We start from the raw sequence: 26,796 nt of genomic DNA on the forward strand, positions 1-26,796 counted from the left end.
CCTCTGCACGGCACGGTGCTGTCGAAGACCTACTGTGTGCCAGGGGCTTTACACCGAGCGCCAGGTATCAGGAGAGTGGCACAAAGCACCCTAGAGCAGGGCCTCCCTGAGGCCGGTCCTTGGACTGCTCCTTGTTTGCTCATTCAGGCCATATTCTCGCTTACTGACTGCCAGCCGTGCCTGAGGAACTTGACATGAATTATCTTTAACCTCCCAACAAACCTCTGACGCGCATGGATTAGTATCATCCCCACCTGACAGCTGAGGAAACACGGGTCCGAAGAAGCAGCAGAGCGGAGACTCCAACTCATGCCCGCTGGCTCCAAAACCTCTGCCTTTTTCTGCATCACCACCTAGTATCCACTTACCAGATAGAACTTTTTGGATGCATTTGTCTAAAACACATTTATTGAGCACTTACTGTGTGCAAGACACTGTGTCTTCTTTTTCTAATTAGATTTAAGAAGCTTTTCCTTTTCAGGGCTCCTGGGTGGCTCAGTCGGTTTTAAGCATCTGCCTTTGGCTCAGGTCATGATCCCGGGGTCCTGGGATGGAGCCCCCAGTCTAACCCGCCCCCTGCCCCCACTCGTGCTCTCTCTCTCAAATAAATAAATAAAATCTTAAAAAAAAAAAAGCTTTTCCTTTTCTTGGATCTCTCTTGATATGGGCACAGAAACCCTAAAGGAGCCCACCACCTACAAAGACTTTACCATCTCAATTCCTCCTTCCCGCCCACCTTGTGTCTGGTCCCCTCTGTCCCGTGGCAGCATTCTCCGGCTGGTGTTCAGTGGGCTCTCTGCTATCAGTCTATATGGTGGGGGGAGAGGGGGTTCAGGCCCCTTGTCTGCGGCACTTGAGGCAAATTCTGGGTTTAGCCTTGGGCCCTATCCAGCCTCATTTCCCAGCATTCCTCCATTTGGACTGGCCCTTCAGGACAGCACGCATGGGGGGAAGCAAACAACATTCAGCTCATGCAAATACAACCTCAAGTGTGCACCCAGCCAGCCAGCGAGAAAGCAAGCAAGAACAAATTAAATAATGCATGCTGTTCCACACGAGGAACATCTGCCCTCCTCAAGCTGTTGTGGGGATTAAATAAGTGAATAGATACAGAGTACTTCCGACAGTGCCCAGGGCTCCAAGATTTCAAGGGCTCCGAAATGTGTGCTGCATTTCTTCCTTTGTGCCCCCAGACCCACTCTGCAGTCTTCTCTGTGCTGCCCTGTGTCCCAGGAGGCTTTGCTGGGCTCCCTGCCCTCTGACACCCAGCCGGTGACGAGAGGGCCTGAGGAGATAGGATATGGGGCTCTGACTCCCCAGCTCGCTCTCTGCTGGATCATCTTACAGGCAGGTCTGAGCTTCTCTCCGCAGCCATGGCTGCCCCCCCCCCCCCGACTTCCTTTGCCCCATCGGGAGCACCTGGCCTCCTCTGCAGCCCCCGGGGCCCGTTACCACACCTTGTTGACTCCTGTGTCCCTGCCCTTCATAAAACTCTCTCCAGTTTCCCGTTTGGCTGAGCCGCATGCTGCCTCGACCCTGGGTGGTGTGAAACACTGGCTCTGCTGGTGAAGCCGGCAGCATTTTCTCACTGTGAGCTCTTCCTCCACCTTCAAGATACCTCAAACGTCAGCTCTCCTTGGTCAAGCCTTCCCTCGTGCTCCTCCACAACGCCTGTCCTGTCATTCTCTGTGCAGGCGACACCACTTTGTCCCCACCTCTGCCATGGCACTCGCCAAGCTGTGTTGTACGTTCTCTCTCTTTACTCTCCCGTCTGCCCACTCATCTGTGTGTGGCCCAGACCCAGGCCTGGGAGGAGTGCGCTGGGGGAGGCCAACAAGCCCCTTCCCCGCCTGGGTCTGCACTTCTCTCTGCTTCATTCTCCTCATCTGTGAAACGGGGATAAAAGTACTTGTTTCGTAAGCTTTCATCCTTCTCTGAGCGATTAAGCATTGTTTTTTTTAATTATTCCTTGAGTTAATAATCATTAAATGCTTGGCACAAAACCTGGCAAATAGTAAGTTCTCAGTGTTTTTTAATTTTATTTAACTAAATGAGTGAGTGAGAATAGATGAATACAGATTCTATATTCTCAGCAGCTGGCTGACCCTGGGCCCTCATAAATGTTGGTGGGATGAATGGATCCAGCCACACTTCCTCCCAGACCTTCACAGCATGCATCCTGGGTAGTACTGGGTCTATTTGACTCTTGTTTTATTCTTCTTCATCTTTTCAAGACACTTGTGTCCTGCTGGTTAGTTGGTGGCATCTGACCCAGTGCTTAGCACAGCTGAGCATGCCCTCCTTCCCTTGCTTCTCCTACCTCACTTGCTGTTCCTTCTCCTCTAAAGGTTGGGGGGCTCTGACTCTGTCCTGGGCCTTCTCTTCATCTGCACCATGTCCCTAAGTGACCTCATCAGTCTCAGGGGCTGAACTACCATTTATTCCTCAAGAACTCTCTGAGGCTCCACCATAGATCTCTCCCCACCATCTTCAGACTCCCACAGCTACCGGCTTCTTAGTCACCTCTCTGCTTAATGGTTGAACAGGCATCTCAAACGTAAAACGTTCAAAATGGAGCTCTTGGTTTCCGCCACCTCCCCTCTTGTCCCCACCAACCTGCTCCTCCCAAAATGTAGACCCCCTCTTGATGCCTCTCTCTCCATACCCACAGCTGCCCATGAGCAGAGCCCGCCAGATCTACCTTTTCTTGGGTTCTGGGTCTGACCACTCCTCATGCTAGTCCAAGCCCCCATCTCTGGCCTGGGCTGCTGCAGGAGCCTCCTGTCTGGGGTCTCCCTTCTGCTCCTGGTCCCCTCAGTCTGCTCTCTACCAGCACTCGAAACAATCCCTTTTATTTTATTTATTTTTTTAAAGATTTTATTTATTTATTTGAAAGAGAGACACAGCGAGAGAGGGAACACGAGCAGGGGGAGTGGGAGAGGAAGCAGGCTTCCCGCCGAGCAGGGAGCCCGATGCGGGGCTCGATCCCAGGACCCTGGGACCATGACCTGAGCTGAAGGCAGACGCTTAACGACTGAGCCACCCAGGCGCCCCTGGAACAATCCCTTTTAAATGCAGACTTCCCGGAGCACCTGGGTGCCTCAGTCGTTGAACGTCTGCCTTCGGCTCAGGTCATGATCCCGGGGTCCTGGGATCGAGCCCCGCATCGGGCTCCCTGCTCCGCGGGAAGCCTGCTTCTCCCTTCCCCGCTCCCCCTGCTTGTGTTCCTTCTCTCGCTGTGTCTCTGTCAAATAAATAAAATCTTTAAATAAATAAATAAATAAATGCTGGCTTCCCATCACTCTGAGAACCCGAAGTCCTGACCAAGGCCTTCGAGGCCCCCACCCCACGCTCATCCATCCCTCATTACTCTTCAATTCATAATTCCTCTCAGAAACACCATCCTATCTGCTGCTCTTAAGGCAGGGCCTTTATACTTATTGTTACCTCTTCTTGGAATGTTCTTCCATATATATTCCCATGGCTCCTTCCCTCACTTCTTTCTGGATGTCTGTTCAAATATTACCTCTTCAGAGAGACCTTCCTGACTACCATCCGGTTGCTCTCTCTCCTCTCACCCAGTTTATTTTTTCATAGCATTTGTCACTACTTTGCATTCTATGATATTTGTGCTGGTTTACTTGTTAACTGTCTTCCCCGCTAAGGAGCCAGGGACTTTGTTTTATTACTCAATGGCTACAGTACTGTTGGGCATCTATTAGGAGCTCAGTCAACGTTTATTACATGCATGCATGCATGATTAGCAAAACACTGCAAGGCAGGGGCTCTTTCTGACCTCCTTATTTATCCCCTCTTCCCACCCCAGGGGCCTGGCCTTGGGCAGGGTACACTACAGATATCCATAAATGCATGATTGTTGACCAGGCAATAAAAACCTTTTTGAGCAAATGAGTAACCAAGTTCCTGCAATGTGCAGCTGCAGTGAGCAGAGGGGGAGCCTTCTTCTGAAAATCTGGTTCTTCAGGGAAGAGGCTTAGTCTCTGATGCTCCCCTCCCCACTCCTTGGTATCCTGGCCCAAGGCTGTTCCTGGGAAGAACTTGCAAGTGCTGCTGATGTCCTTGAGGAACTGTGTCAGCGCAGAGGAACAGACTCTACTTATGAGCCTGGAGCCTGCTGGCTCCTCCAACAGGATGCTGTGCAGGTATCTGCAGGGGGCTGTGGACCAAATCGTTACTACAGGCCCAGAGTAGCCAGTCCTCGAATTCCTATTTAGTCCTAAAGGTCCAGTGAAGTAAGCACTCTAAAGCTCATCTCACAGCTGAGGACACGAGAGCTCAGAGAGATTAAATGACTTGCCCAAGGTCTCACTGGCAGTGAATGGCAGGGCTGAGCTTTGTCCCCAGTTCTGCCTAACCTCAGATAATAGACAACAACAATGGGCATTTGTTGAGGACTCACCAAATGTCAGGGTCTACTTAAACTCCCTACGAGCATGTAGATCTCATCCAACACACACGAGAACCTTACTAGCTAAATATTATTGCTATCCTCATTTAACAAATCAGAGGACTGGGGCACGGAGAGGTGAATAACTTGCTCAAGGCCACACAGCATGTTCCATGACAATATGCCACCTCTCATGCTACCTCCAACAACTAAAGATTTAGGTTACAAACCATTCCCCAGGGGTTAATGTGCCCTGCAATGCTAAGCAAGGGACAGCTAGAAAGTCATCAGCAGGAGCTGTAAATTTCACCCAGTATGGCTGTATGCTCCCGTCTGTATCCTCTGCTGCTTTGTCCTCTCCCCAGTTCCTATATGATCTCCAACCTGGGAGCGGAAGGCTGCTGCTGTCTCGGAAGCAGAAGGGCACAAAGTCCAGCCCGGGGCCTTGCCCAGCCTGGTGTCTGCCCCGCCTGCACACACAGGGGCATTAATAGGTAATGACTCTTGTGATGAGGAAGAGCAGGGCAGTGGAAACACAGAGGCTTGAGGCCCGTTGGAGCCTGCATGGCCTGGAGAAGAGAAACAGAGGCTAATTCCAGGGTGCAGTCAGACACTCAGAGGTACCTCTGAGGGACCTCAGAGGTAATTCTTGAAAAAGAGGCAAAGACTAGTACCCATAGGGAAAAGGCAAAAGAGGACCTGATGTTACTTTCTGCCCAGGGGCAGGAAACTGAAATTCAAGCCTGAGTCTTGGGGGAGGGGACGGGAGGTTGTGTTCCTTCAAACTGGGTTGTCTGAAATCTACACTCACCAAAGGTCCTCAGCAGCTGAAATTTCTCTGCTCACCTCCCTGTGCAACAGGATGCCCTGGTGGATACTGTCTCGGGCTCCCCTTGCTATTTGCCAGCCCCCAAACTCCTGCTGAACTTCTAGCTATCGCTCACTCTTAGAATACCCAAGGCCTCTTTTTTAGGAGACTTCACCCAGTATGAGCTTCCCCCTTTGTACCCCACCAAACCTTGACCCCAACACTCAGCACCCAGCCATGGGTAATTATTAGTGTGAGGTCTGCCGCCCACCTGCCCAGCCAGCAATTTGAGGACACAGATGAGTTGTAGCACAGAATGAGTACTCAAAATACATTTATTAGAAGATTTATCGCCCCCTGGCCCTTAGCTCCCGTGCCCCCTACATTGGCTGGCTATTCTGGTTCCTCTGGGCCTCTCTGTGGGGAGAGAGGGGTTAAGCACCCTGACCCTGCCTACCTGAGTTCTACCCCCTCAGGCCTCCGAAGAGGTTTGGCTCAGTCTAAAGACACTGCCTCTCTGGGCATTAGGAGGGTGTCGAGGACCCTGTCACCTGTCCCTCAGGCAGGGCCTGTGGGTAGCTCTAGAGACCTCTGGCCTCACCCTTGGGCTCTGAAGCATCCTGAGTCCTGGTGGGGAGGTCCACTGGGTTACTTCCAATGGTCCTCTCTGGCCTCAGGGCCTCAGCAGCTCCTGCACAGCTCTGGAAACAGTTCTGGAAATGCCCTGGGTGAAATCCAGTAGCTTTCGGTGAGGGCCTCTGAGAATCCTGGACCATCCCTGAGGTGCCTTATTGGGACACACCAGGGGAGATGTGGTTCTGTCTGATGACTTTGGCTGACTCTCCCTACTTCCTCCCTTCCTCGCACTGCCCCCTGGTCAGCACCAGTTCCTCAGCTGCTTCTCACGCCCTAAGAAATGCCCTGAAGCGGGGGTCCCCTAAAGTGCTTCTAACTTGTTTCTTTTTTGGAGGTCAAAGGACAGAGAGAGACACCAGTTTCCATTCCCACCAACCCCCATCTCTCCGACGCGGTCCCATACCGTCTCCATATGCTCCAACAGCCCTGAGCTTGGGGCACTAGGAGCTGGGATTTGCCCACTATGAGGCATGTCAGAGAAGCGTCCTGTCTCAGGCCAAGGCAGGAAGGCATTCCAACCCCAGAGAAGTCCCAGCCCTGGAAGGCGGAAGGAGAAAGGACACTTTCTGAAGATCGGTTTATGGATTCCTACACGTGGAGTCCTAGTGCCCCCTCCCTTATTTTACTGGGAATCCCTGCTGGAAACTAAACAACCCTCAGGGGTCCCAGTCCATTCACAGCCCTAAGGTCGGGCTGGAAAGGGGGGGGCGGGTGGCGCCGGGTACGTCCATCCCCCACCACTCTGCCAGGACTCCGGGGTCCTGAACGCCTGAGGGGTCCCTAGCAGCTCTGACCTTGTGCCGGAATTCTCGAGCCACCTTCCGGTCCATGGCTGGGCCAGATCAAGCCGCCTCGCTGCACAACTCGCTCCTTCGGACGCGCAGCCGCCCCAAGCCGGCAGGAACCGCAGCGGAGATCCACCGGACCTGGGAGCGGTGGGGGCGGGGCCTGAGCGCGGTGGGGGCGGGGCCTGGGGCGGGGCTGCTGGGAGGCCCCAGACTCTTGTCCTGAAGCTTGTCTCCTCGCACCGACAATCCTGGAGCAAAGGGCCTGGAGTGCGTGTATGTGGTGGTGGTGGGGTGGCGGTGATTGGACTCCAGGACGGCGCTCCCTTTGGAATGATCCCCAGACACAAGCGGTTGAGGGAGAGGATCTCGGGAGGCGTGGGCAGGAGGTTTAAGACTTTTTTGTGGGGGTTGGAATACTTTTTTGAGGAGGTCCCGACATTCTCACAACGGTGGGTAGGGATAACTATGGATGCACAAATAGAGGCTCATTTGCGCGCTCCTGAGGCTTTCACCCCCTGCCAGCCATCTCACCTCCAGAGTACATTCTATAATGGCCTTCTCCATGGGCTTATTCCCAGTCGGAAGAAATCTTTGATCTGTGAATTCCTTGAGGCTGTGTCTTAGCCCACAGAGGCCTGAACCAGTGGGGGGCAGGCAGTGTCCCTCCTGAACCGACTTCCCCTCCCACCTCCCTAGCCCAATCCCAAACACACACACACACACACACACACACACACACACACACACACACACACACACACTGAGGCGTGAGGCGTGAGGCGTGGAAGGGCCTGGCAGGGACAACCTGATTTACTGCGGACCTTTACCCAGGGCCCAGACCCCATTTGGTTCACTTGATTCATTTCAACCAGAGTTTGTTCAACTCCTAGGTCTAGTGCTGGAGTGTAAAGACAATGATGAATCAAGCCTGGGACAGACTGAGAGGGGAGAGGGGGTCAGAAAAGAGATGATAAAAACAGGTGTGAATGGGAGAGAGTGGGATCTTCAATCATGGAACTAGTGCCTGGATTTAACCCAGGGTGGGGCCCTGACCTGTTTGCACCATGTCAGGGGACAAGGGACAGGGAGATGGACAGCAACCCAAAATAGTGAACCACTTACAACTAACTTCAGGGACACCTAAAGACCCTCCTCCTTTTCATCTTATCTTATCCCCCAATAGCTGAAATTTTGCCAACAGACTTATTTTTATTGGGGCTATATTATTGCCTAGTTTAGGATGTAAATCCTTCCTAGAGGTTCTTTAAGGTTCTTACCTTAAAATATTATCCATGTTCTCACCTTAGTATTAACTAGTTAAGTCCAAGATAAAAGGGGAAGACTTGTTGGGATTTTCAAATGTCCAGGAAAGACACTCAAAATATATCCCCCTCCAGCTTTCTTTGTTGATTCGCTACATCTCTTTACTAAGTCATATGGCTGTTATATCACAGTTAGGATCCAGGCAGAGTGGCAAATGGCCTTAAAAGGGGAATGCAGTCCATGGCCACCTCAATCCTTTTCCATGACCAGCACCCCCACAGACTCTCTCCTTTAAATGTTTTGAGGACAGCACTGAGGCCTCACTCTCCTCTCCTACGAATGTTCCTTTTCAAGCTTCCCTGCCTTCATCTATTCCCTAACCAGGGTTCCATCCTTGACTCCTTCCCCTTCCTCTCATCGATGCATATCGAATACTCTGTGTGGGGATGTGTGCTTTATTTACCACTATATTCCCAGAACACTTTGTGCTAAGAAATAGATGCTCAACAAATTTGTTGAATGGATAAATGAATGAATGCATTCTAAGTCTATATCCCTGCCTAGGGGTCTCCTGGGGCCACCGCCATCATCATCATCATCATCTCATAATTATCTGCAAGGCTTGCATCCGGTTGGTGTTCCAACACTTAAGTTGCTGAGAGAATCCTGCACAGGTTCCCAAGGCTTCCAAGCCCACGGTTCCAGCATTAAAACATTCCTCCTGGACAGGGAGTGTATCTTGTTCACAGAATTGAAGTGGTCTTTGTTTGTTGGTTGGTTTTGTTGTTGTTCGTTTTGTTGTTGCTGCTGCTGCTGTTGTGGTTAAAGTCTGGTCATGAGGGGAGCCGGAATTTGGGAGTGTGATGCACTTCTGTCATTCAGTCAACACTTTTGAGCCGGGGCTTGAACTAGTGCTGGACATACAGAGGGCTAAGTCACGATTCATTCCCTCGAGGTGCTCAAAACTGGGGGTAGAGTAGGGCCTTGGGGCCCTGGAAGCTGTAGTGGTGAGTGGTGGGAGTACAGACCAGGATTCTGCAGACTTAAGCCTTGGTTCTGCCACTGACAACTGACCACTGAGTGGCATGTCCCAGGGCCTCTGTGAAAGGAGAATGGAAGGCCAGACTCACACAAGCATCTTGGGTGTCTGGTGGAAGGGCCTTCCAAGGCCCAGGCTTCTAAGCTGGGGATCTTTGAGGAGTAAGGGATGTCGGGGGCTGCACTGGTTACCTCCTTGCTCCCCCAGGGTACTTAGGGCCCAGTGATCTGAATCCAGCCCCTCTGGGGAGGGGCGGCACAGGTCGAGAGGGGCAAAGGCTGGGCCACGCTCCGGCGCCTAAGTTATGGTAATGAGCTGGGCAGTCCCGTCACCCTAGCTCAGGGAGGAGCCAAGCGCCTGGGAGGAGGGGCCGAGGGAGCCCCGGGTCCAAGGAGTGAAAGGGACCGCGGCCGCCGAGTGGAGGTGTGACCCTGCCATCGCAGGGACAGGCACTCGGGCCCCCGGCCCTGCGCCCAGGCTTCCCAGTTTCCGTGAGCCCTATGGGGTCCCTGGCCCCGCGCGCCCCCACGCCGGCGCTCTGCATGCTTCTGGCCTGTGTCTGGCTGCCCGGGGCTGAGCCGGCCGGCCAGTCCCTGCAGGTGCAGTCTCTCGGTGAGAGCGGTGTGGACTCGGGGGCACTGGGGGCTGGAGGAATGTTTAGGGGAACGGGCCAGCCAGGCAGGTTCTAGAGAGGGAGGAAAAAGGTTGGAGGGGGGGCAGGGCGACGGCCAAGGAGAGGGCCAGAGGGGGAGCAGAAGGAAAAAGAGGCCGGCGACAGCCCGGGGAACGGGTGCCAAGCTAGGCAGGATGGAAGAGATCGAAGGCGGGGGGGCTAGAGAGAACTGGGCCCAGAGAGTAGGAGGAAAGAGGGAGACTCCTGTTGGAGAGGTCGCCAGAAAGGAGGAGAAAGGACTGAAGTCTGTAGGGAGTGAGAATGGGGGGATGAAGAAGAGGCTTCCTAGCAGGTGGGGCACGGGTGGGGGGCGACCCAACAAAGGGAGGCCTGGCTCGAGTGGAGAGCGATCCTCCTCCGCAGGCCCAGCGCCCACACCCCGGGGCAGTGCAGAACTGCAGCAGCCTGAGCCAGCCCAGGATCCCAGGTGAGTAGGTGCAAGCTTGTGGCTGCCCCACCCATGGCTCCCATCTTTATTTCTAGTGTGGATGACCCCAGGGTTTTAGCACGGAGGGTGGGTGCACTTGGGGTGGTAGGGAGGCATGGCCCCTCCCCCTATCCCCTCCCCTCCCCCACACTAGGCTTGTTTCTCATCTAGCCACAGACATCAGCAGGTGACCCTTGCCATAGAGGATGCTACAGCAGTCATGGGAAGCCAGGTGAGAGGAGGCCTGGAAGGGGGGCTTCACGGGGCGGAGGGGGGCTTGTTTCCGTCTGGGACTGGGGCTGGCCGGGAGCTCGGTAGGTTGCAGGAAGGTTGTCTCTGCAGTTATTTGAAAGGGACCAGTGTTCCTAGTATATGTCTGAAGTATGCAAATTCATGGGACACTTGTATTCCCACTTAACTAATCTCTTGGGACCCCTTGGTTGGTTCAGTTGGTTTTATTTTTGTTTTGTTTTGTTTGGGGAGGAGGGCACTACGATGCAATCAGGACATAGCGGAACTCTCCCGTGCCCTGGGGTGAAAGCATGAAGGTGAGGGTTCTCTTTTACCTGCTTGGTCTGGGAAGGTGCAAAAACCCCATAAGAGGCCCCATTCCATACCTTGAGCAGTGCTCCAGCAAAGGTACTTTGAGAGGAGAGACAAAAATTGGGCCACTTGGTGGGGTTTGTGAGGAAGGGCTGGTTGGGAAGGAGAGCCCCAAACTATTACCCTCTGAGACTGCACCATTCCGTTGCCCACCCTCCTGAGGTCCTCCCTGCTTTCAGGAGAGGTGGTAGTTTTTTTTCTGCCTTTGCCAGATTTCTTTGGTTTCTGGATCAGGTGACTGGAGCTCTCTTTCCAGTCATGTCCTGCACTTTGTCTTTTCTACAACATGTTACGGATACATTACAAAACCGGCCCACCCACAGCCAGATCCCCCAGAGTATCCTGAACCTCAACTCATGCACCCTGGCCCCAGCGATCCGCTCTGGGCAGCTCCTTGTGGCAGCAGGTTGGGAAGTATCATTTATAATAGAAAACAATGTGCCCCAAATGCCTGCCCTTTGGAAATAGGTATGAAGACCCCAAGGCAGGAGGAGGTATATGCGTATTCTGTAAGGGGTAGATTAGCTAGGCTTTTTATTTCTTGTTTGCCCACTTTTCCAGGCCCCAAGTTTTAGAATCGCAGTCAGATGCAAGTTTGAGTGGAAAGAAAATGTTTGTTTGTTTGTTTTTAAAGATTTATTTATTTATTTGAGAGAGAAGGTTGGGGAGGGGCAGAGGGAGAGTGAGAGAAGCAGACAGCCCATCATGGGGCTCCATCTCACAACCCGGAGATCACGACCTGAGCCGAAATCAAGAGTCAGACGCTTAACTGACCGAGCCACCCAGGTGCCCTGTTACTCTTTTTATATATGATGAAATCAAGGTAGGTGGGTGACCTGTTGGGGCCCCCAGGAAGCAGGTGAAACAAGGTCTACTGGTGGGGTCAGCCTGTTGCCCCACAACATAAATGCCCCACAGGCCTCCACGAATCCCTGTGTTTTGGTGGAAAATGACCCTTAGCCAAGCACCTCATTCCCCTGGCAGGACTCCTTCCTTGCTGGATTCCAGGGTAGGCTTCCCTCCCTTTTCCCTGGGGAAGCATCTGGAGCAGACAACCCCAGTAGGTTTCTCACATTACTCCTTAGATGAAATAAGGGGTTGGAATGGCCTTCCTTTAAAGCCCCTGGAGTAGGTGTGGGGAAAGGAGGTCATTAGCTAGAAAGTGAACCTGAGGATCCTTCGAGAGCTTCTGCCTGGAATAACTTTATCTGTAAGGGTGGGGGTCCCAGACCAGCAGCTAACCAACCTTCTTTTCAGTGCTGCCACATTCTTACAGAGCACAGCCATTCTCCAGAGAATTGATGATATAGACCAGGATGGGAGAGGGGAATGCATTGTTATTTACAGGAACCTCAATTTCACTGAAATTTAGCCTTCCCTTTAATTATGCCGATAGGCTACAAACCACAATACAGCGGTAGCAGTGTCTGTGACTGGTCACCAGGAGAAATCACAGATATTGTCATATCACCTTACACTTGTTGGTATTTCCAGATCTCATTTATACTCACTACCTCAAAACACTGGCAGTGATAAGACCCACTGCTAGATCTTGCTGTTTAATGTAGTTATAAGCACAAATATTACTAAATCGCGCATTTTTATAAAATATTTTCATGACTGTCTTGCAATATAATAGATGTCCTTTGTCACCTTATGTTTTATTTTATGTATTTATTAACGTTATTCTGAGAATGGGTCGATAGGCTTTGCTCGATTATCAGAGAGGTTCTTGGCACTGAAATGACTAAGAACTTCTGATCTATACTGAAGATGAATCATTTGGGCAGGATTTAAAAATCTCTCCAGAAAATGGCCTTGACTTTGCAGCGCTATCTTGCCCTCGTTAACACCGATCTCAGAAGCCACACCTGAGGTGGGGGCGAGGGGTGGAGAGACACAAAGACTAGGTTTCATTAAGAGCTCTTTGGGGCCTATTGGATGCAAGGTGATCGTTTTTTCCCATGGTTTCCGAGGCCCCGTGAGATCGATTACAACCAGGGTGGGAAGCCTGACTCCTGGGGCTCAGGCTGGGTATGCAGGGTAAGGAGAGCTGGGGAGGACCCAAGAACCAGGGGCCAAAGTGCGACAAGGCCCAGGGGGGGCCAGTGACCTCCCAGGGGTCAGCAGGACAGTGAAAAGGGAGGCGGTAAGCACCCAGGGATGAGGTGGAGAGACTGGGCCTGCCAAGGAGGGGCAAAGACCTGAGGTTGGGCTTCAGGGACCAAGGGTTCTGAATCCTCTCCATGTTCCAAGTCCTCGGCCGGGGGCTGGGGATTCTGCCCGAGGATGCAGAGATGACAGTGAGGGAGGAAGACACATGAGACATACGCACAGTGTGGTTGGTGCCTTGTTGGGCCTGTGAACAAGAACACGAGCTCCCTGAGGGCTGGGACTTTGTCCCGTTCACACTGGGAAGCTATCCAAATGGGGAGGCCGGGGCTCTGAGAGGGGAGGAGCTTGTCGTGCCCCGGACCCCAGGCCCAGATGATATGAGCCACCTCAGACTAGGGTCCCGAGAGGTCAGGTATCAAAGTCAGTTAGCTGTGTGGTGCCTGGACACGCCTGATGTTTGGGACAGTTCTAATTTCGGATGGTTTGTATATGGAGAGACCACATGTTGGGATTTCTGGTCTGGAAGATAGGATTTCTCCGCTCACTTTGCCTGTGTCCTCCTCAGATGTGTGGTATCAGGGAGAGTCCTGGCATGGAGCTGAGTTCTGGGGACTGTGGATGGTGACCTCTGAGGAAGGTTGGGGTGGGGGGAAGGGTGAGATGCTCACCTGCCTTGGGGCAAGGGGCTGCCTTTTCTTCCTAGGCCTGCCTTGCGTGGTTTCTGTGGTGAGGAGGAAACATATTTATTCTCCAGATAAGGGAGTTTTGTGTTGGGCTGTGGGGCACTCTAAAGTGTACTAGGGAGGGAAGGGGGGAGGGGAGGCTGAGGGGATGTTGGAGCATGGAGGGGAGGGAATGTGTTCGGGCCACCGAGATGCCACTTCGGAGGGTAAAAACCAGCCTTCACTCCTCTAGGGCAAGCCTGGAAATTCTCCCAGACCTCTCAGAGGTGGGCCTGGGCAGGTGGAGTGGCTGGGGGCCTCCCTCCTCCGGGTGACAGACAGGAAGGGCCATGACCTTTAGGAAGTCCCTCCCTGACCGAGTTCTCTTCCTTCTGTTTCTAAAAGGAGGCTGAAGTCCTGGACTCCTTGGCCATGTCTTCCTGGGAAAGGCGTCTCCATCGGGCCAAATGTGCTCCATCTTGTAAGTGGCCCCCTCCCTGTGGCCCATGGGAGGGCCCTGGCCCTCAGAGAAGCTGTGAGGGCAGGCCAGGCTTCCCTCGGGGCCTCCTGTGATCTCTGTGCCCTGCAAGGGGTCTCTTTCTGCCTTCCCCAGCCCTGGCCTCCAACTCTATTTTGTTTTCTCCTTCCTGGCTGAGGAGCGCTTCCTCTCCGGTGTCCTGTTCGTATGACCATGGCCCTGTGGCTTCTTCCTCTCACACTGTCTGAACCAGTGAGACTGGGCTTCCTTGTTTAGTGGTTGTTTTCCCTCTGCTTCACCCTGTGTCCGCGGCCTCTCCCCTCACCCTGTCCTGTGTCCATGGCCCCTTCTCTTTCATCTTATGTCCTTCCCTCACCACACTCTGCTCCACTTTGTCTTCTGTGCTCTGTGCTCTGTGGACTTTCTGTCTACTGTATTCTAAATGTGAAGCATCTCCCCCTCTCTGGGTCAGGCTTAGGCCTCTTCCCCTGAGCTTAAGGAACAGTGAGGAAGAATGGTCCTTGAATATCCCTGGGCAATCTCCCTGCTCACGCCACATGCTCCGTATTCAGAGTCTGCCTTGTCTGGCAGCCAGGAACTTTCAGCAGAGGGAGCTGAAGGCCCAGGTCGGGCTGGCCTGGGGCCACTTGATGCACACTGAGGGCAGGTACTCTGAGACCCCACGCTTCCTGTCTGTCAGGGAGGGAGCCAGGCAGCCAGGTCTGAGGCACCCTACTTGTACTGCCAATTAAGGCTAGCTACTGAGGAATGTTGGGGCTACCTGTGGTGGGGATCTGAGTTCTGTCCCAGCTCTGGAAGGGCTGGGTCTGGTGCCCTGGCATGAGGGAGACGCTGTGTCCCGGGGTTCTGCCCAGCTTGGCTCAATGGGGAGGCGCCATCTGTGTCTCCCCTGCAGACTTGTTTTCCTGCTTCAACGGGGGCGAGTGTGTGTACCCAGCCTTCTGTGACTGCAGACGCTTCAATGCCACCGGGCCACGCTGCCAGATGGGTGGGTCTGAGCTCTGTCCCACCCCTGGGGGCCATGGGTACAGGGAAAGCTTGTGGGCCTGAGGCCTGGGGGTCCCGGGCTGGGGAGGCGGGGGGGTGGCCCTGCTAGCCTCTGGTGTGAGACCCACTGCAACTGCGCAAGCAGGTTCTCTTTTCTCTGGCACAGTGTACAACGCCGGCCCTGAGCGTGACAGCATCTGCCGGGCGTGGGGACAGCACCATGTGGAGACTTTTGATGGTCTCTACTACTACCTCTCTGGGAAGGGCAGCTACACCCTGGTGGGGCGCCATGAGCCTGAGGGGCAGGCCTTCTCAGTCCAGGTGAGGCCTTCCCTACCCTGCCAATCTAGGAAGGTCCCACGAGGCTCTGGAGGTTGTGCTGGCCAAGGCTATCTTGTCATAGTTAGAGAGTCTATACCTGGAAGGAGTTGGGGACTCCACAGTTCTCTCTCACTCACTCACTCTTGGTTGCCCCTGGCCAGTCGCTGATTTAGTCACTCATCATTAAGTATTAGGTACATACCTGTACTCTCCCGGGCACAAGGCTTGGTGGTGGCCTTGTGGACCATAACACAGATGTGGTCTCTGTCCTCGTGGAACTTACTGTCTAATGGGGAAAGCAGACATCAAATCAAATGAATCATTTCAAGGACAACTGAGTGCTTCAGAGAAGAAAGGCCAAATGTTAGAAGAGCATGTGATGGAAACCTAACTTTGTTTATTGGGAAGGATGATGACCAGGGAAGACTTCCTGGAGGAAGTGACATTGAAGTTGAGATCCTGAAAATGAATTGGAGTTAGCCAAGTGAAGGGTCACAGGGGTGAGGGAGGGACATGAGAACATTCTAGGTAAGGGGAATTTGGGTGCTAAGGACCTGAGATAACAAAGAGCATTGTGCCTCTGAGGAAATGGTAGAGGTCCTGGATGACTCAATTCAGGGTTACCTCTTCTAAGCAGCCCTCCTGGATGCCCTGACCGCCTAGCTGGCTCAAGGGCTCCTTTCTATGTAACCAAAGTTCTGCATTGTTGCACAGTCAGTGCATGTCTCTTACAAAGTCTTTTTCCAGGTTGGTCTTTTCTACCAGATAGAAGCTTTTCGGGCAGGGACCATGTCTTTCCATTTGGTGTTCTCAGGACCCAGATTAGTGCTCAGTATAAGTCTGTCCTGTCTATGAACATATGTGTGAGACACTGTCAGGTAGATCTGATTTCCATGCTTACCCCGGGTGTTGAGTGGGGGTCAGTACACCTCCATCTGGAGAAAAGTCTGCTTGGGGAGCGAGCTCTGCTGAGGAGCACCTTGGGTAGGACTGAGTTAGGGCCGGGGCTTGGGAGTTTGGGGAGATCCTAGTGCTCAGTGTCACCCCTCTGCCAGCAGGCATGTCCCTCCATCTCAAGCATAGACCTGCCAAGGAGCTGCCCTATGGGCCATGCCCCAGATGGGCTGACCCAACTCTGCCCTTTCTGCCTCAGCATCTCACACATCAGGGTTTTTCATGACAGTCATTTCATGATGGATATGTTATGATTACTTAGACTAACGGGGTGCCACGCATTCATGGATTACGAAATAAACTTAATGAATTAGAAACAGCACCCCCCGCTGAAAGAAAGAAAGAAAGAAAGAAAGAAAGAAAGAAAGAAAGAAAGAAAGAAAGAAAGAAAGAAAGAGAGGGAGGGAGGGAGGGAGGAAGGGAGGAAGAGAGGAAGGGAGGAAGGGAGGAAGGAAGAAAAAAACCAAAGAGAATAGAAAATATAATGTGGATGCATTACACATTAATAGGGGTAAATACTATTTTGTAAAATTTTTGTTTTATTTATATATGTATATATTTACATTTCTTCCTGTCGGTTATGATCTAAAGTTTGAAAAATTTAATTAGCTTGTGGGGTGGCTTTCACAGACCCCACTTTCAGCTGACGTGACTCCAGCCTGCTTAAACATGTTTTAATGGTAATCTAGTGGAAGGGTTTCTACACTGGGAAGAGAAGCATTGCAGATTTTCCCTAAGCCCTGGGAGCCTCAGTTCTCCTCCATCTCTTGAGTCTTCTGGCTTTGAGGTGAGGGTTCTGTCTGAGGAGGGGGCAGAGGGGATGTGTCTGTGACAGGCAGCACAGGAGTGACACGCATGCCTGGGTGTGCAGGGAAGGACTAGACCGTGCCTGCCAGGGTCATGGTAGGAGTGTGTGTTTATAGTGTGTGCATTGAGAGTGCCCAGTGAATCTATGAGGGGTGTGTGTGTGTGTGTGTGTGTGTGTGTTCTGTGTGCCAGAAGGTGTGAGTGTATACCTTGGCTTTGAATCTGATGAAATAACCTGGGTTGTAAAATGAAAAATGCAGAAATAGGGAGACAACACAATGTCCTGGAAAAAGCCCTGAAATTTAGCCTTCAGTTCTAGGTTGGAACCCTGGCTGCGTGTGTGTGTGTGTGTGTGTGTGTGAGACCTTCATCACTTCACCTCTCGGAGTATCCGTTGCCTCCTCCGGGAAATGCAGATCATCATAGCTCTGTCCTCCTGTGGGGTTGTGGGGACTGGGACACATCAAGACATCACAGAGGAAAAGGTGCTTGGCATGCAGAGAGCAGGCGATCGGCATGAAGCGGGAACAACACAGGGTGTCACTGGGCTCAGGACAGAAGCTCAGGGCCAGGTCTGTGGCAGGAACCCTGCACAGTGACCTCTGAACCCCCCCCAATCAGGTGCACAACGACCCGCGGTGCGGCCCCTCCCCCTACACCTGCTCCAGGTCTGTCAGCCTCTTCTTTGCGGGGGAGCAGGAGATCCGTCTGGCCAAGGAGGTCACCCACGGAGGCGTGAGGTAACTATAGCCCCAGCCCTGAGCTCTCCTGCTCCCTGGCCCTGGTGGCGGGGAATGGTGAGCACCTTCCTTCTAAAGCCTGAAGAAAACTGTTTTCTGGGGGCAAACAGCAGAGTTTCCACCATCAGGGCAGCAACCTACTGGCAGGCCAGCTGGTTTCTTGTCAGCTGGGTTTGCAGACAGATGAGTCCCTCAAGATTTTCTGAGACTCTCGAGGCATTGTGGGTTTCCAGACAGTGGGTATTCAGGCCAATAGTAGAATTTTCCAGATAGTTGAGAGTATACCACTACAAGCATGCTTACTTTTTTTTCTTTCACAATTTCGAGGGAACGTTCCTGAATGGATCATACACAGTTCAAGCCTCCTCAGAGCAGATCTTGAGCACACTGTCCCCTTTTCTGATGACACAGGGTCATTTGAATGTCGCTTACCTTGCTGGGACATCAGGGACGTCTGGGACCAGGGCAGTGAGGACTCTCGGCCACCACACCACATGGCCCAGACTGTGGTTCTTCTGAAATCTTTCCTGTATCTTGTCTTCACTGTCCTTTCCCTCCCTTGTGGTCACTTCACTTCACACTGCTGCTGGGTTGGGGGAAGGGATCGTCCTTCGAGGACCCTTCTCCCGTTCTCATGTCCTGCTTCAGATCTGGAAACTAGGTAACCAAGCGTTCTGGGGCTGAGTGTAAAATTGAAAGCTCAAGGGTTTCCCCTGTGATGAAAAGATTGGTATATGGATCCTTGGGTACCAGTTTTGGCCAGTTAGACCCCTTTTCTTCCCCTGATTTTCAGGTGGATTGAAAGTTGCCAAATTCCAGACGGGCCAGGAGACCCTGTCCCAGTAAAAGCGGGATGTGGTCGGGACTGCTCTGGCCCTGCCTCTCTTCTTCCACTCCCGGTTCCCCTTATCCCTCAGCTTTCTTCTCTTCCTACCCCTTTCTGGCTCCCCACCCACAAAACCAAACCGAGTCAGTGTCTGCGTATACCATTTCTCCCATCTAGGAGCACGGAGCTAGCAACTTCAGACACTCTGAGATTTATCCCTGCCAGGGAAATTGCAATTTTAAAAGCAAGTTTTAAACTCTGAAGACAAAAGAATCCCTCTCTAATGGTGGACTTCAGATACCAGGGGAAGTCACGGGGAGGGAAAGGGGGTCTTCAGAGCCCATGGTAGCAGTGGCGTGTGGAGGAAGTAGGTGCTGGGTACGTGATGGGTCCTGCGGGTAGGGAACGGCAGGTCCTTTGGGGAAGGGACTAGATGAGCGGAGGGGGTGTGAACAGCCTGAAGCTCTGGGCCGTGCTCTGCAGGGTCCAACTACCACAGGTGATGGGGAGCGTGCGTCTGCAGCGGCTTGCTGGCTACATCCTTGTGCGGCATCAGTCAGCCTTTACTCTGGCCTGGGACGGTGCCTCAGCTGTCTACATCAAAATGAGCCCGGAGTTCCTGGGCTGGACTCATGGGCTGTGTGGGAACAACAATGCTGACCCCCAGGATGATCTGGTGACCAGCTATGGTGAGGTGCAGGGCAAGTAGCCTCTGAGGGTTTCGGGTGGAGGTGGGGGATGCTGGGCGGGGCGGGAGAGGCCTTGGGGCACAACCCTGGGGTCGTGGTACTGAAGACCCAGCGGGAAGCCAGGGGCCCCTTCCTACCCAGTGTGTGGCCTCACGCATGTTTTTCACCACTCAACCTCAGTTTCCTTGTCTGTAAAACAGTCATAATGAGAATCCCTGCTAGGGTTGTGTGAGGATCTAAAGGGCACTTTGCTAGATGGGATTGACCCTGCAAGATGAGTATGTTCCAGGGCTAGGGAGCAGAAGGCCAGAGAAAGGGCCCCATGGGAGCTGAAGGGTACCTATGGAGCACTGGTAAGAAGTAAGAGTGAAGCATACAGGGCCAAATCACGGCGACTCTGGCTGGAAGAAGAAAAGTGATCCCTTTGAGCACCCACAGCATACCGAACACTCAACATGCAGTCTTTGCAATAATCTCATGGGGGGCTGTTTGCCCTATTTCACATGTGGGAGAACTGAGGCTCAGGGAGGGGCAGGAGCTTGTCCGGGCTCACATACTAGCTGTCTTTTGATTGCATGGTGTTGCCTCCCCCCCGAGTTTGGAACAGTAGGGAGCTACTACAGGTCCTATTGCCTGTTATCACCAGCTTTTTCAGGAGAGTGGCCCCGTTGGGAAATGCAGACTGGGATAGGACCCAGGAGGCTGGATTCTTCAACTTCTTGCCCACTTTCTGGCATCTCTTTGGCTCCCCCTGCCCTCCCTCAGAGCCCTCTGTGGAGCCTTCCCCGCCATCCTCCTGTGGTCATGCTAGTTCTCTGCCCTCCCCCCCCCCCCCCCCCCCCCCCCCCGCCCAGGGAAGCTGACCGACGATGTGGTTGAGTTTGGGCAGAGCTGGCAAGAGCAGGCCCCCAACCAGCCTCCAGGGCCTACAACTCCCTCCCTGCCTCGCCCACCGTGTCTGCAGCAGAGCCCAGGAACCATGCAGGTCTGGACCTTGGGGAAAGTGCCTCCCCGCACCCATCCTAGTGTCTGGCGTAGGTTCATTTCCTGTCCACCTCCTAGGAAGTCAGTGGCTGCAGGGGCCCAGGCTTGTCTGTGCCTATGGCCCCACCCCTTTTTTCTCCACCATTCTCTCTCTCTTGAGCTCAAATGGGGGTTCGGTGTGGGGGCTGGTGAAGTCAGAGGGCTGTGCGTGGCTTTGCCAGCCCCCGGCTCTGGCTCCTGGCCCTTTCCCCAGGGTGTGTACGACCGGTGTGAGGCACTGCTGCGGCCCCCCTTTGATGCCTGCCATGCCTATGTCAGCCCTCTGCCCTTCACAGCCAGCTGTACCAGTGACCTCTGCCAGTGAGTAGGCAGCCCAGAGTGCAGCTGGGACTAGGTTTCGGGGAGACCTGTCCCGGTACTGCGGGGGCAGGGGGAGCTCAGCACGTGGGTCACTGAGCCTGATAACCCCAGGCCCTGACAGATATGCTTCCCAAAGCTCAGAAATTCTTATCTGCATCGGTGGGACAGAGCTTCCCTATTCTCTGAAGCCCAGAAATGGGGACCGACGCCCTCAGGGTCACACAAGTCAATGGCAGTGTTGGGACTAGAACCCAGGTGTCCTGCTTCCATCTGTATATACGTAGATACCTTCCCAGTCTCCCTTTCCTAGCTGCGTGACAAGGAGGGATGCCCTGAGCCCTTGAAGTCTCTAGAGGGTGCTGGAGGGCAGGTAGCAGATAGGGTTCTGGTGTGACCCTCGGTTTCCCGGCACAGGTCGGTAGGCGACGAAGCCACCTGGTGCCGGGCGCTGGCAGAGTACGCCCGAGCGTGTGCCCAGGCGGGGCGGCCCCTGCAGGACTGGAGGACCCAGCTCCCGCAATGCGGTAGGTGCATCCTGCTGGCGGGCAGGGAGGGGTTTTCACGAGCTCTGTCCTGGGGCTCTGGGTGGCATCCTCAGGCCTCAACTCAATGTCCTGACCTGCTTAGAACCACAGTTGTCGGAGCTGTAGGGTCTGAGACCCCATTTGTGACTGAGGAGCAGACAGGCTCAGAGTGGAGGGCCTGGCCTAGGGTCCCAGAGCCAGCTAAGGGTGGTTCTCAGAGCCTCCCAGGCTCTGGCCAACTTTCCGGTCACCCAGTATTCCCACTGGGACTAAGGGGGCAGGAAGATCAGAGCCCTCCTTCCCCCTACCCCGAGGCCTGGAGTAGGGGCTGGGTGTGTCCTGGCAGAGCTGGGGCCGGACTTCTCCCCTGCCCCACAGCTGTGCACTGCAAGGAGAAGGCCTTTACCTACAATGAGTGCATCGCCTGCTGCCCCGCCTCCTGCCAGTCCCGGGCGTCCTGCGTGGACAGTGAGATCACCTGTGTGGATGGCTGCTACTGCCCCGATGGTAGGCCAGGGGGTGGGGGCAGTGGGTGCTTGGCAGCGTCTTCCTGGGCTGGCACGGACGAGCCTGATGCAGGGGTTCAGAGGGTGCCTGTTTGTGCAATGAGTGAAGGAAGGAACACACAACTAATAAGGGAATAAATGATGACTGGCTTCAGGGAGGTGAGGGTGGGGGTGGCACTGTGGCTCTTGAGAAGTCCATCAGGGTATTTCATTTGATTGGGACCGAGCTTTTAAGGTGTGTAGACCAGGACAAGTCATTCATTCGTTCATTTGTTCTTTTATCACACACGCATTTGCTTAAACACTCGTCCACGTTTTTTAGGGGGTATAAATTTGCAGCACATCTGTGGTGTGCAGCTCACTTGGCTAGGCAGGGGTTGAGATAAAAATATATGGAGATATGGCCGTTGACTTTAGGGGTCAGAATCTGGTTGCGGTGATAAGATGTGTATACCTACGACTCCCGTCTAAGGCATAATGTAGTGAGGACCCACTCCGGGGTTCAGACAAGAAGAGACATAGGAATTCAGTGAAGGGAGAGATTGTCAGGGAAGGCTTCCTGGAGGAGGTGGTACCTAAGCTGGTCTTAGATGCAGTGCCAGGCTTTTGAGAGGTGAAGAGAAGCTAGTCAGTATGCAGGTTGCTTGGGGGTGGTGAGGTGAGATTATGCAAAGGTCTGGAGGTGAGATTATTTGCCCAGAGGGGATTCAGATCTGGCCTGAGCCAAGGATTTATGCAGGAGAAAGCTTGAAAGTGGGCTCAGTGGTGAAAGCTTGGATGGGATCTTTGTCCCAGGCCTGGAGCAGCCACGAACGATCTGTCAACAGGAGTGGAGGTGAGTTAAGTGGGCCTTTGCTGTCACCGTAGGTCTGATCTTTGAGGATGGGGACTGTGTGGCACCAGCTGAGTGTCCCTGTGAATTCCATGGGACCCTGTACCCGACTGGCTCTGTGGTGAAAGAAGACTGCAATGCCTGGTCTGTGTCCACAGCTGGGGGGTGGGGCAGTGGTGATTTCCAAGGTTTTCCATCAGGGCTGCCCATCTGGGGTCTGGGAGCCCTGGGGACAGCGGGGGGGCACTCACTCAGCATCTCTAAGTCCCAGGAGATCTCATTCGAGCTAACCCTTGGAGGTAGAGGAAATCTCTACCACCCATTGTGAAGACGGGAAGACTGAGGGCTGGGGACAGGAGCTCTGTGGACCCTGCAATCCTCCAGCCTAGGCCTGGGGAAGTGAGCCCTGCCTCCTTGGTCTCTGTGTTTCAGCACATGCACTGCAGGCAAGTGGGTGTGCAGCACAGCTGTCTGCCCAGGTATGTCAGATCCCCACCTCAGACTCTACCCCCTTCCTCTAGTCTCACAGCTTTCTGCGGCAGGAAATTCTGGGGGCCAGGCCTGCAGTTCCCAGCTTTGTTTCCTCAGAGCTGCTTTGCCTGGTTTAGGGATTGCTCCAGCCCCTGTCAGGGAAGGCTTTTATGGCGGGGGAGGGAGGGGGGTCTATCTAAGGACTTTCTTGAGCTTGGGGAGCTTGGATGGAGACTGGTCTTCAAGCTCAGGCCCTGGTCTCCTGGCAAGGGGAGATGCCCAGGGCAGGGCTGTATCTCCCTTCAGATGGGCTGGGGGTGGGGTGGGGCAGGGCTGCTTCTCCCCAGTGACCAGAGCTTCAAAAAGAGGGCCAGGGCTCCAAACACTGCCCGAACTCCTGAGGACAGGGTGCTGTCTCTTCCTCATGCTCAGAGCCTGCAGGGCAGAGGCCGTCCCTGTGGGGCAGCTCCCATGTGTCAGCCACTTTTCTCTGCCCCTCAGCCGAGTGTTCAGTGACTGGCGACATCCATTTCACGACCTTTGACGGCCGCCGGTACACGTTCCCCGCCACATGTCAGTACATTCTGGCCAAGAGCCGCTCCTCGGGCACCTTCACAGTGATGCTGCAGAATGCCCCGTGTGGCCTGGTAAGGGCTGGGGACCTCAGGCCCAACCCAGCCAGCCACCCCTGTTCTCTGCCTCCTAGAGAGGCTGAGGGACTTAGGGCAGGGCCCCAGGGTTTCCACAGCCCCCTCACCCTGATGTTTATTCTTTTGGGGCAGAGCCAGGGGACAGGAGACTAAGTTCCGTCTCTAGAACATCTGCTAGCTGACAGGTACTTCCCTTTTCTGGGCCTCAGTGTTTATTAAAAAAATCTCTAAAATGGGTCTAATTCAACTTAATCTTTTCTGCTTCCTTGGATTGTACCTTCAACATCTCTGTATTCATTCGTTCATTCATTCATTCATTCAGCAAATACTGAAAATCTGTTTGTGCCAGAAGCTAGGTCTTAGAGACTGGGATGAATTGGATCTGGCTCTGCCCTCCTAGGCCTTGCAGTTTGGTAGGTGAGGCAGATAAGTGACCCCATAATCCACTATGTTATCGCAGCTGGGACAATATGGACATTACAAGGTAGGTCTCCATGGAGGAGCTTTTCCTTGTTGTTGCTTTACCTGGATGTCAGGTGGGAGGAGGGGTGGATCCAGAAAGACTTCCTAGAGGAGGTGGCCCCTGAGCTGTGTCAGCCACTTGTTAATGTAACTGAGAAAATGGCCAACTTGCTGGTCTGGGGTAGTTGTGAGTTTCTCTCTCAGTGACTGCATTTTTCCCTGAGCCAACCATACTGAGCTGACTCCATAAGCCCTGGTCTGGGCTAAACTCAAGCTCCTTCCTGCACAATAGAGCAGGGATTCACACCCATAGCCAGGGCAGCCACCCCTAATCCCACCTCCCTGCCTGCTTTTCTCTCCCAGTGATGTCAGTGGGTGAGCAGACATCACTTGGTGGTGCCCCTCCCTGGCCCTGGGGACCTAGGCTGGGCTGTGGACAAGGGAAAGGGCTGTGCTTTCTTCCTTTTGAGGCTCGAGTGACCCCCTCCCCTCTCTCTGCCAGAGAATGGCCTGGATCTGCCCTTGGCTGCTCTCTGAATCTGAAGAATACTTGTCCTCAAAAGCCAGGTTACTCTCATCCTGAGGGTGGCAAAAGAAAAGGCAAAGCGGACATACACTGCCCAGTGGGACTCCTTCCCATTTACAAAGTTCTAGAGTCTGAGAATACCTGGGGCTATGGGACCTTGGAGGTCTCTTACCAGCCCCCTCTCTACCATGTTCTGGATGGTGGCCAGCCAGCCTCGGCCTGAGGTAACCTGCTTCACCGCTGAACAGTGCCTCTTGATAGCACTTTCCTTTTACCGTGAGCCAGGTCTCCTCCTTGTGACTTCATCCACGCTGATGAACCAGTGGAAGGCCAGCCCTCTGCCGGCTCTCTGCAGGGCACAGTGAGGGTTACACAGATGAGTCAGATCCTGGTCCTAGCCACCAGGAGCTCACAGCCCAATGAGGAAGTCAGTCATGTCCTCAGGTCAGGTGCTTCACTATGAGATACAAGAGCAGTGCTGTCAGAGGGGAGTTCTGTGGAGGAAGAAATATTCCTACAGGTCAGAAGAAAGGATCCGGGAAAGCCTCATGGCAGAGGTGGCATTTAAGCTGAATGACCTAAAAAGTCGGCCTAAAAAGATAAATAGAAATAAGATATGTATATTTGAGGATGGGGAGGAAGGGCAGTCTAGGAGGATCAGGTCATATGAAAGAAAGCAATGAGGTTGGAATGTTCTAGAATACATTAAGGCAGATGCAGAAGGACTCGGCAACTGGCTGACCGGCTGGTAAGGTGCAGGGTGTGTGGGAGAGAAGCAGGAGGCATCAAAGATGAAGCTGTGACTTCAGTCCTGGGTGAACACAAGGGGGTAGGGTGAGGATGTTAACAGAGAGGATGATGATGATAAAGTATTTGCACGGTACTTTGAACTTTGACTAATCACATTTGCATAGGACATCTAGTTTAAGGTTCAAAATACCCCCATGTAGTAGTCACTATTATTCTCCCCAGTTAAAATATGATAAGACAGGCCTACAGAGGCTTGGGGTGTTCCTGATAACTCCCAGCCAGCAGGAGGGGGAGCTGAGCCAGACCCAAGGTTGGAAATCCAGAAAGCCTGTCACAACCTCTTAATACACCCACCCCCAAATCAGGGTATTGTTTACAGCCTTTGAAGTATTTTTTCAGGTAGACCTTATTTCTCAGAGTAGTTTTAGATTTTACAGAAAAATGCAAAGATAGTACATAGAGTTCCCATGTACCCCACACCCAATTTCTCCTATTATTGACATCATACATTGTACATTTGCTACAAATAACGAACCGATGTTTGTACATTAACTAAAGTCTGCACTTTACTCATATTTCCTTATTTATTTGTTTTTTTAACCTAATATCATTTTTCTCTGTTCCAACATACCACATTACATTTAGTCATCACGTCTCCTAGGCTTTTTCTTGCTGTTGCAGTTTCTTTCTTTCTTATCTTTTTATGTGTGTGTGTGTTTGCGAGAGGGAAGGAGAGAGAGTGCATACCCATGAGCCAGGGGCAGGGGCAGAGGGGAGAGAGAGAGAGAGAAAATCTTAAGCAGGCTCCGTGCCAGCGTGGAGCCCCATGTGGGGCTTGATCTCACCACCCTGAGATGATGACCTGAGGAGAAATCAAGAGTCAGATGCCTAACCAGCTGAGCCACCTAGGCACCCCCTTGCTGTTAACAGTTTCTAAGACTTTATTTATGATGATCTTGAAAGTTTTGAGGAGTACTGGTCAGATATTTTGTAGAATGCCCCTCTACTGGAACTTGTGTGATGTTTTTCTCATGGTTAGAGTGGTGTTATGGATTTTGGGAGGAAGGTAAGAGGTAAATTGCTATTTTCATCATATCTTATCAAGGGTACATATACCAACATGGTTTATCACTGTTGAGGTTGACCTTGGTCATCTGGCTGAGGTAGTGTTTGTCACTTTCTCCACTGTAAAGTTACCCCTCTTTTCCTCCCTTACCATACTGTTCTCTTTGGAAGAAAGTCGTTATGTTCAGCCCACACTTCAAGAGTGGGAAGTTATGCTCCCTCTGCTTGAAGACAGAAAAATCTACATACATCATTTGGAATTTTTCTGCACAGGAGATTTGTCTTTTTTCCTTCACATATTTTCTTTCAGTCATTTATTTATGTCAGCATGGACCCAGGGATATTTATTTTATACTTTGGGTAGAATCCAATACTTCCTTATTTATTTTGTGATTCAAATTTTTCTGACTTGTATGCTTTT

The 26,796-nt window shown here is 52.8% G+C and overlaps 2 protein-coding genes across 3 annotated transcripts in view; one reads left to right on the plus strand and one right to left on the minus strand.

Moving 5' to 3' along the window:
* The window catches only part of USH1C (USH1 protein network component harmonin), a 46,439-nt gene extending 39,664 nt beyond the window's left edge, over window positions 1–6,775 (minus strand). For both annotated transcript variants that reach the window (XM_027581472.1, XM_027581474.2), the window contains exon 1: window positions 6,647–6,775. In XM_027581472.1, the coding sequence (XP_027437273.1) occupies window positions 6,647–6,682 (36 nt within the window). In that variant the 5' untranslated portion in view covers window positions 6,683–6,775. The remainder of the gene's footprint in view (window positions 1–6,646) is intronic.
* Window positions 6,776–9,442: 2,667 nt separating this feature from the next.
* OTOG (otogelin) overlaps window positions 9,443–26,796 on the plus strand; it is an 85,001-nt gene continuing 67,647 nt past the window's right edge. The window contains exons 1-15 of the mRNA XM_027577886.2: window positions 9,443–9,554; window positions 9,979–10,042; window positions 10,214–10,274; window positions 13,828–13,903; window positions 14,817–14,909; window positions 15,075–15,229; window positions 17,612–17,730; window positions 19,040–19,245; window positions 20,100–20,230; window positions 20,483–20,589; window positions 21,004–21,113; window positions 21,492–21,620; window positions 22,487–22,595; window positions 22,884–22,930; window positions 23,424–23,569. Coding sequence (XP_027433687.2) covers window positions 9,443–9,554; window positions 9,979–10,042; window positions 10,214–10,274; window positions 13,828–13,903; window positions 14,817–14,909; window positions 15,075–15,229; window positions 17,612–17,730; window positions 19,040–19,245; window positions 20,100–20,230; window positions 20,483–20,589; window positions 21,004–21,113; window positions 21,492–21,620; window positions 22,487–22,595; window positions 22,884–22,930; window positions 23,424–23,569 — 1,665 coding nt within the window. The remainder of the gene's footprint in view (window positions 9,555–9,978; window positions 10,043–10,213; window positions 10,275–13,827; window positions 13,904–14,816; window positions 14,910–15,074; window positions 15,230–17,611; window positions 17,731–19,039; window positions 19,246–20,099; window positions 20,231–20,482; window positions 20,590–21,003; window positions 21,114–21,491; window positions 21,621–22,486; window positions 22,596–22,883; window positions 22,931–23,423; window positions 23,570–26,796) is intronic.

The sequence above is a fragment of the Zalophus californianus genome, chromosome 11, assembly GCF_009762305.2.
Source record: "Zalophus californianus isolate mZalCal1 chromosome 11, mZalCal1.pri.v2, whole genome shotgun sequence".
NCBI lineage: Eukaryota > Metazoa > Chordata > Mammalia > Carnivora > Otariidae > Zalophus > Zalophus californianus.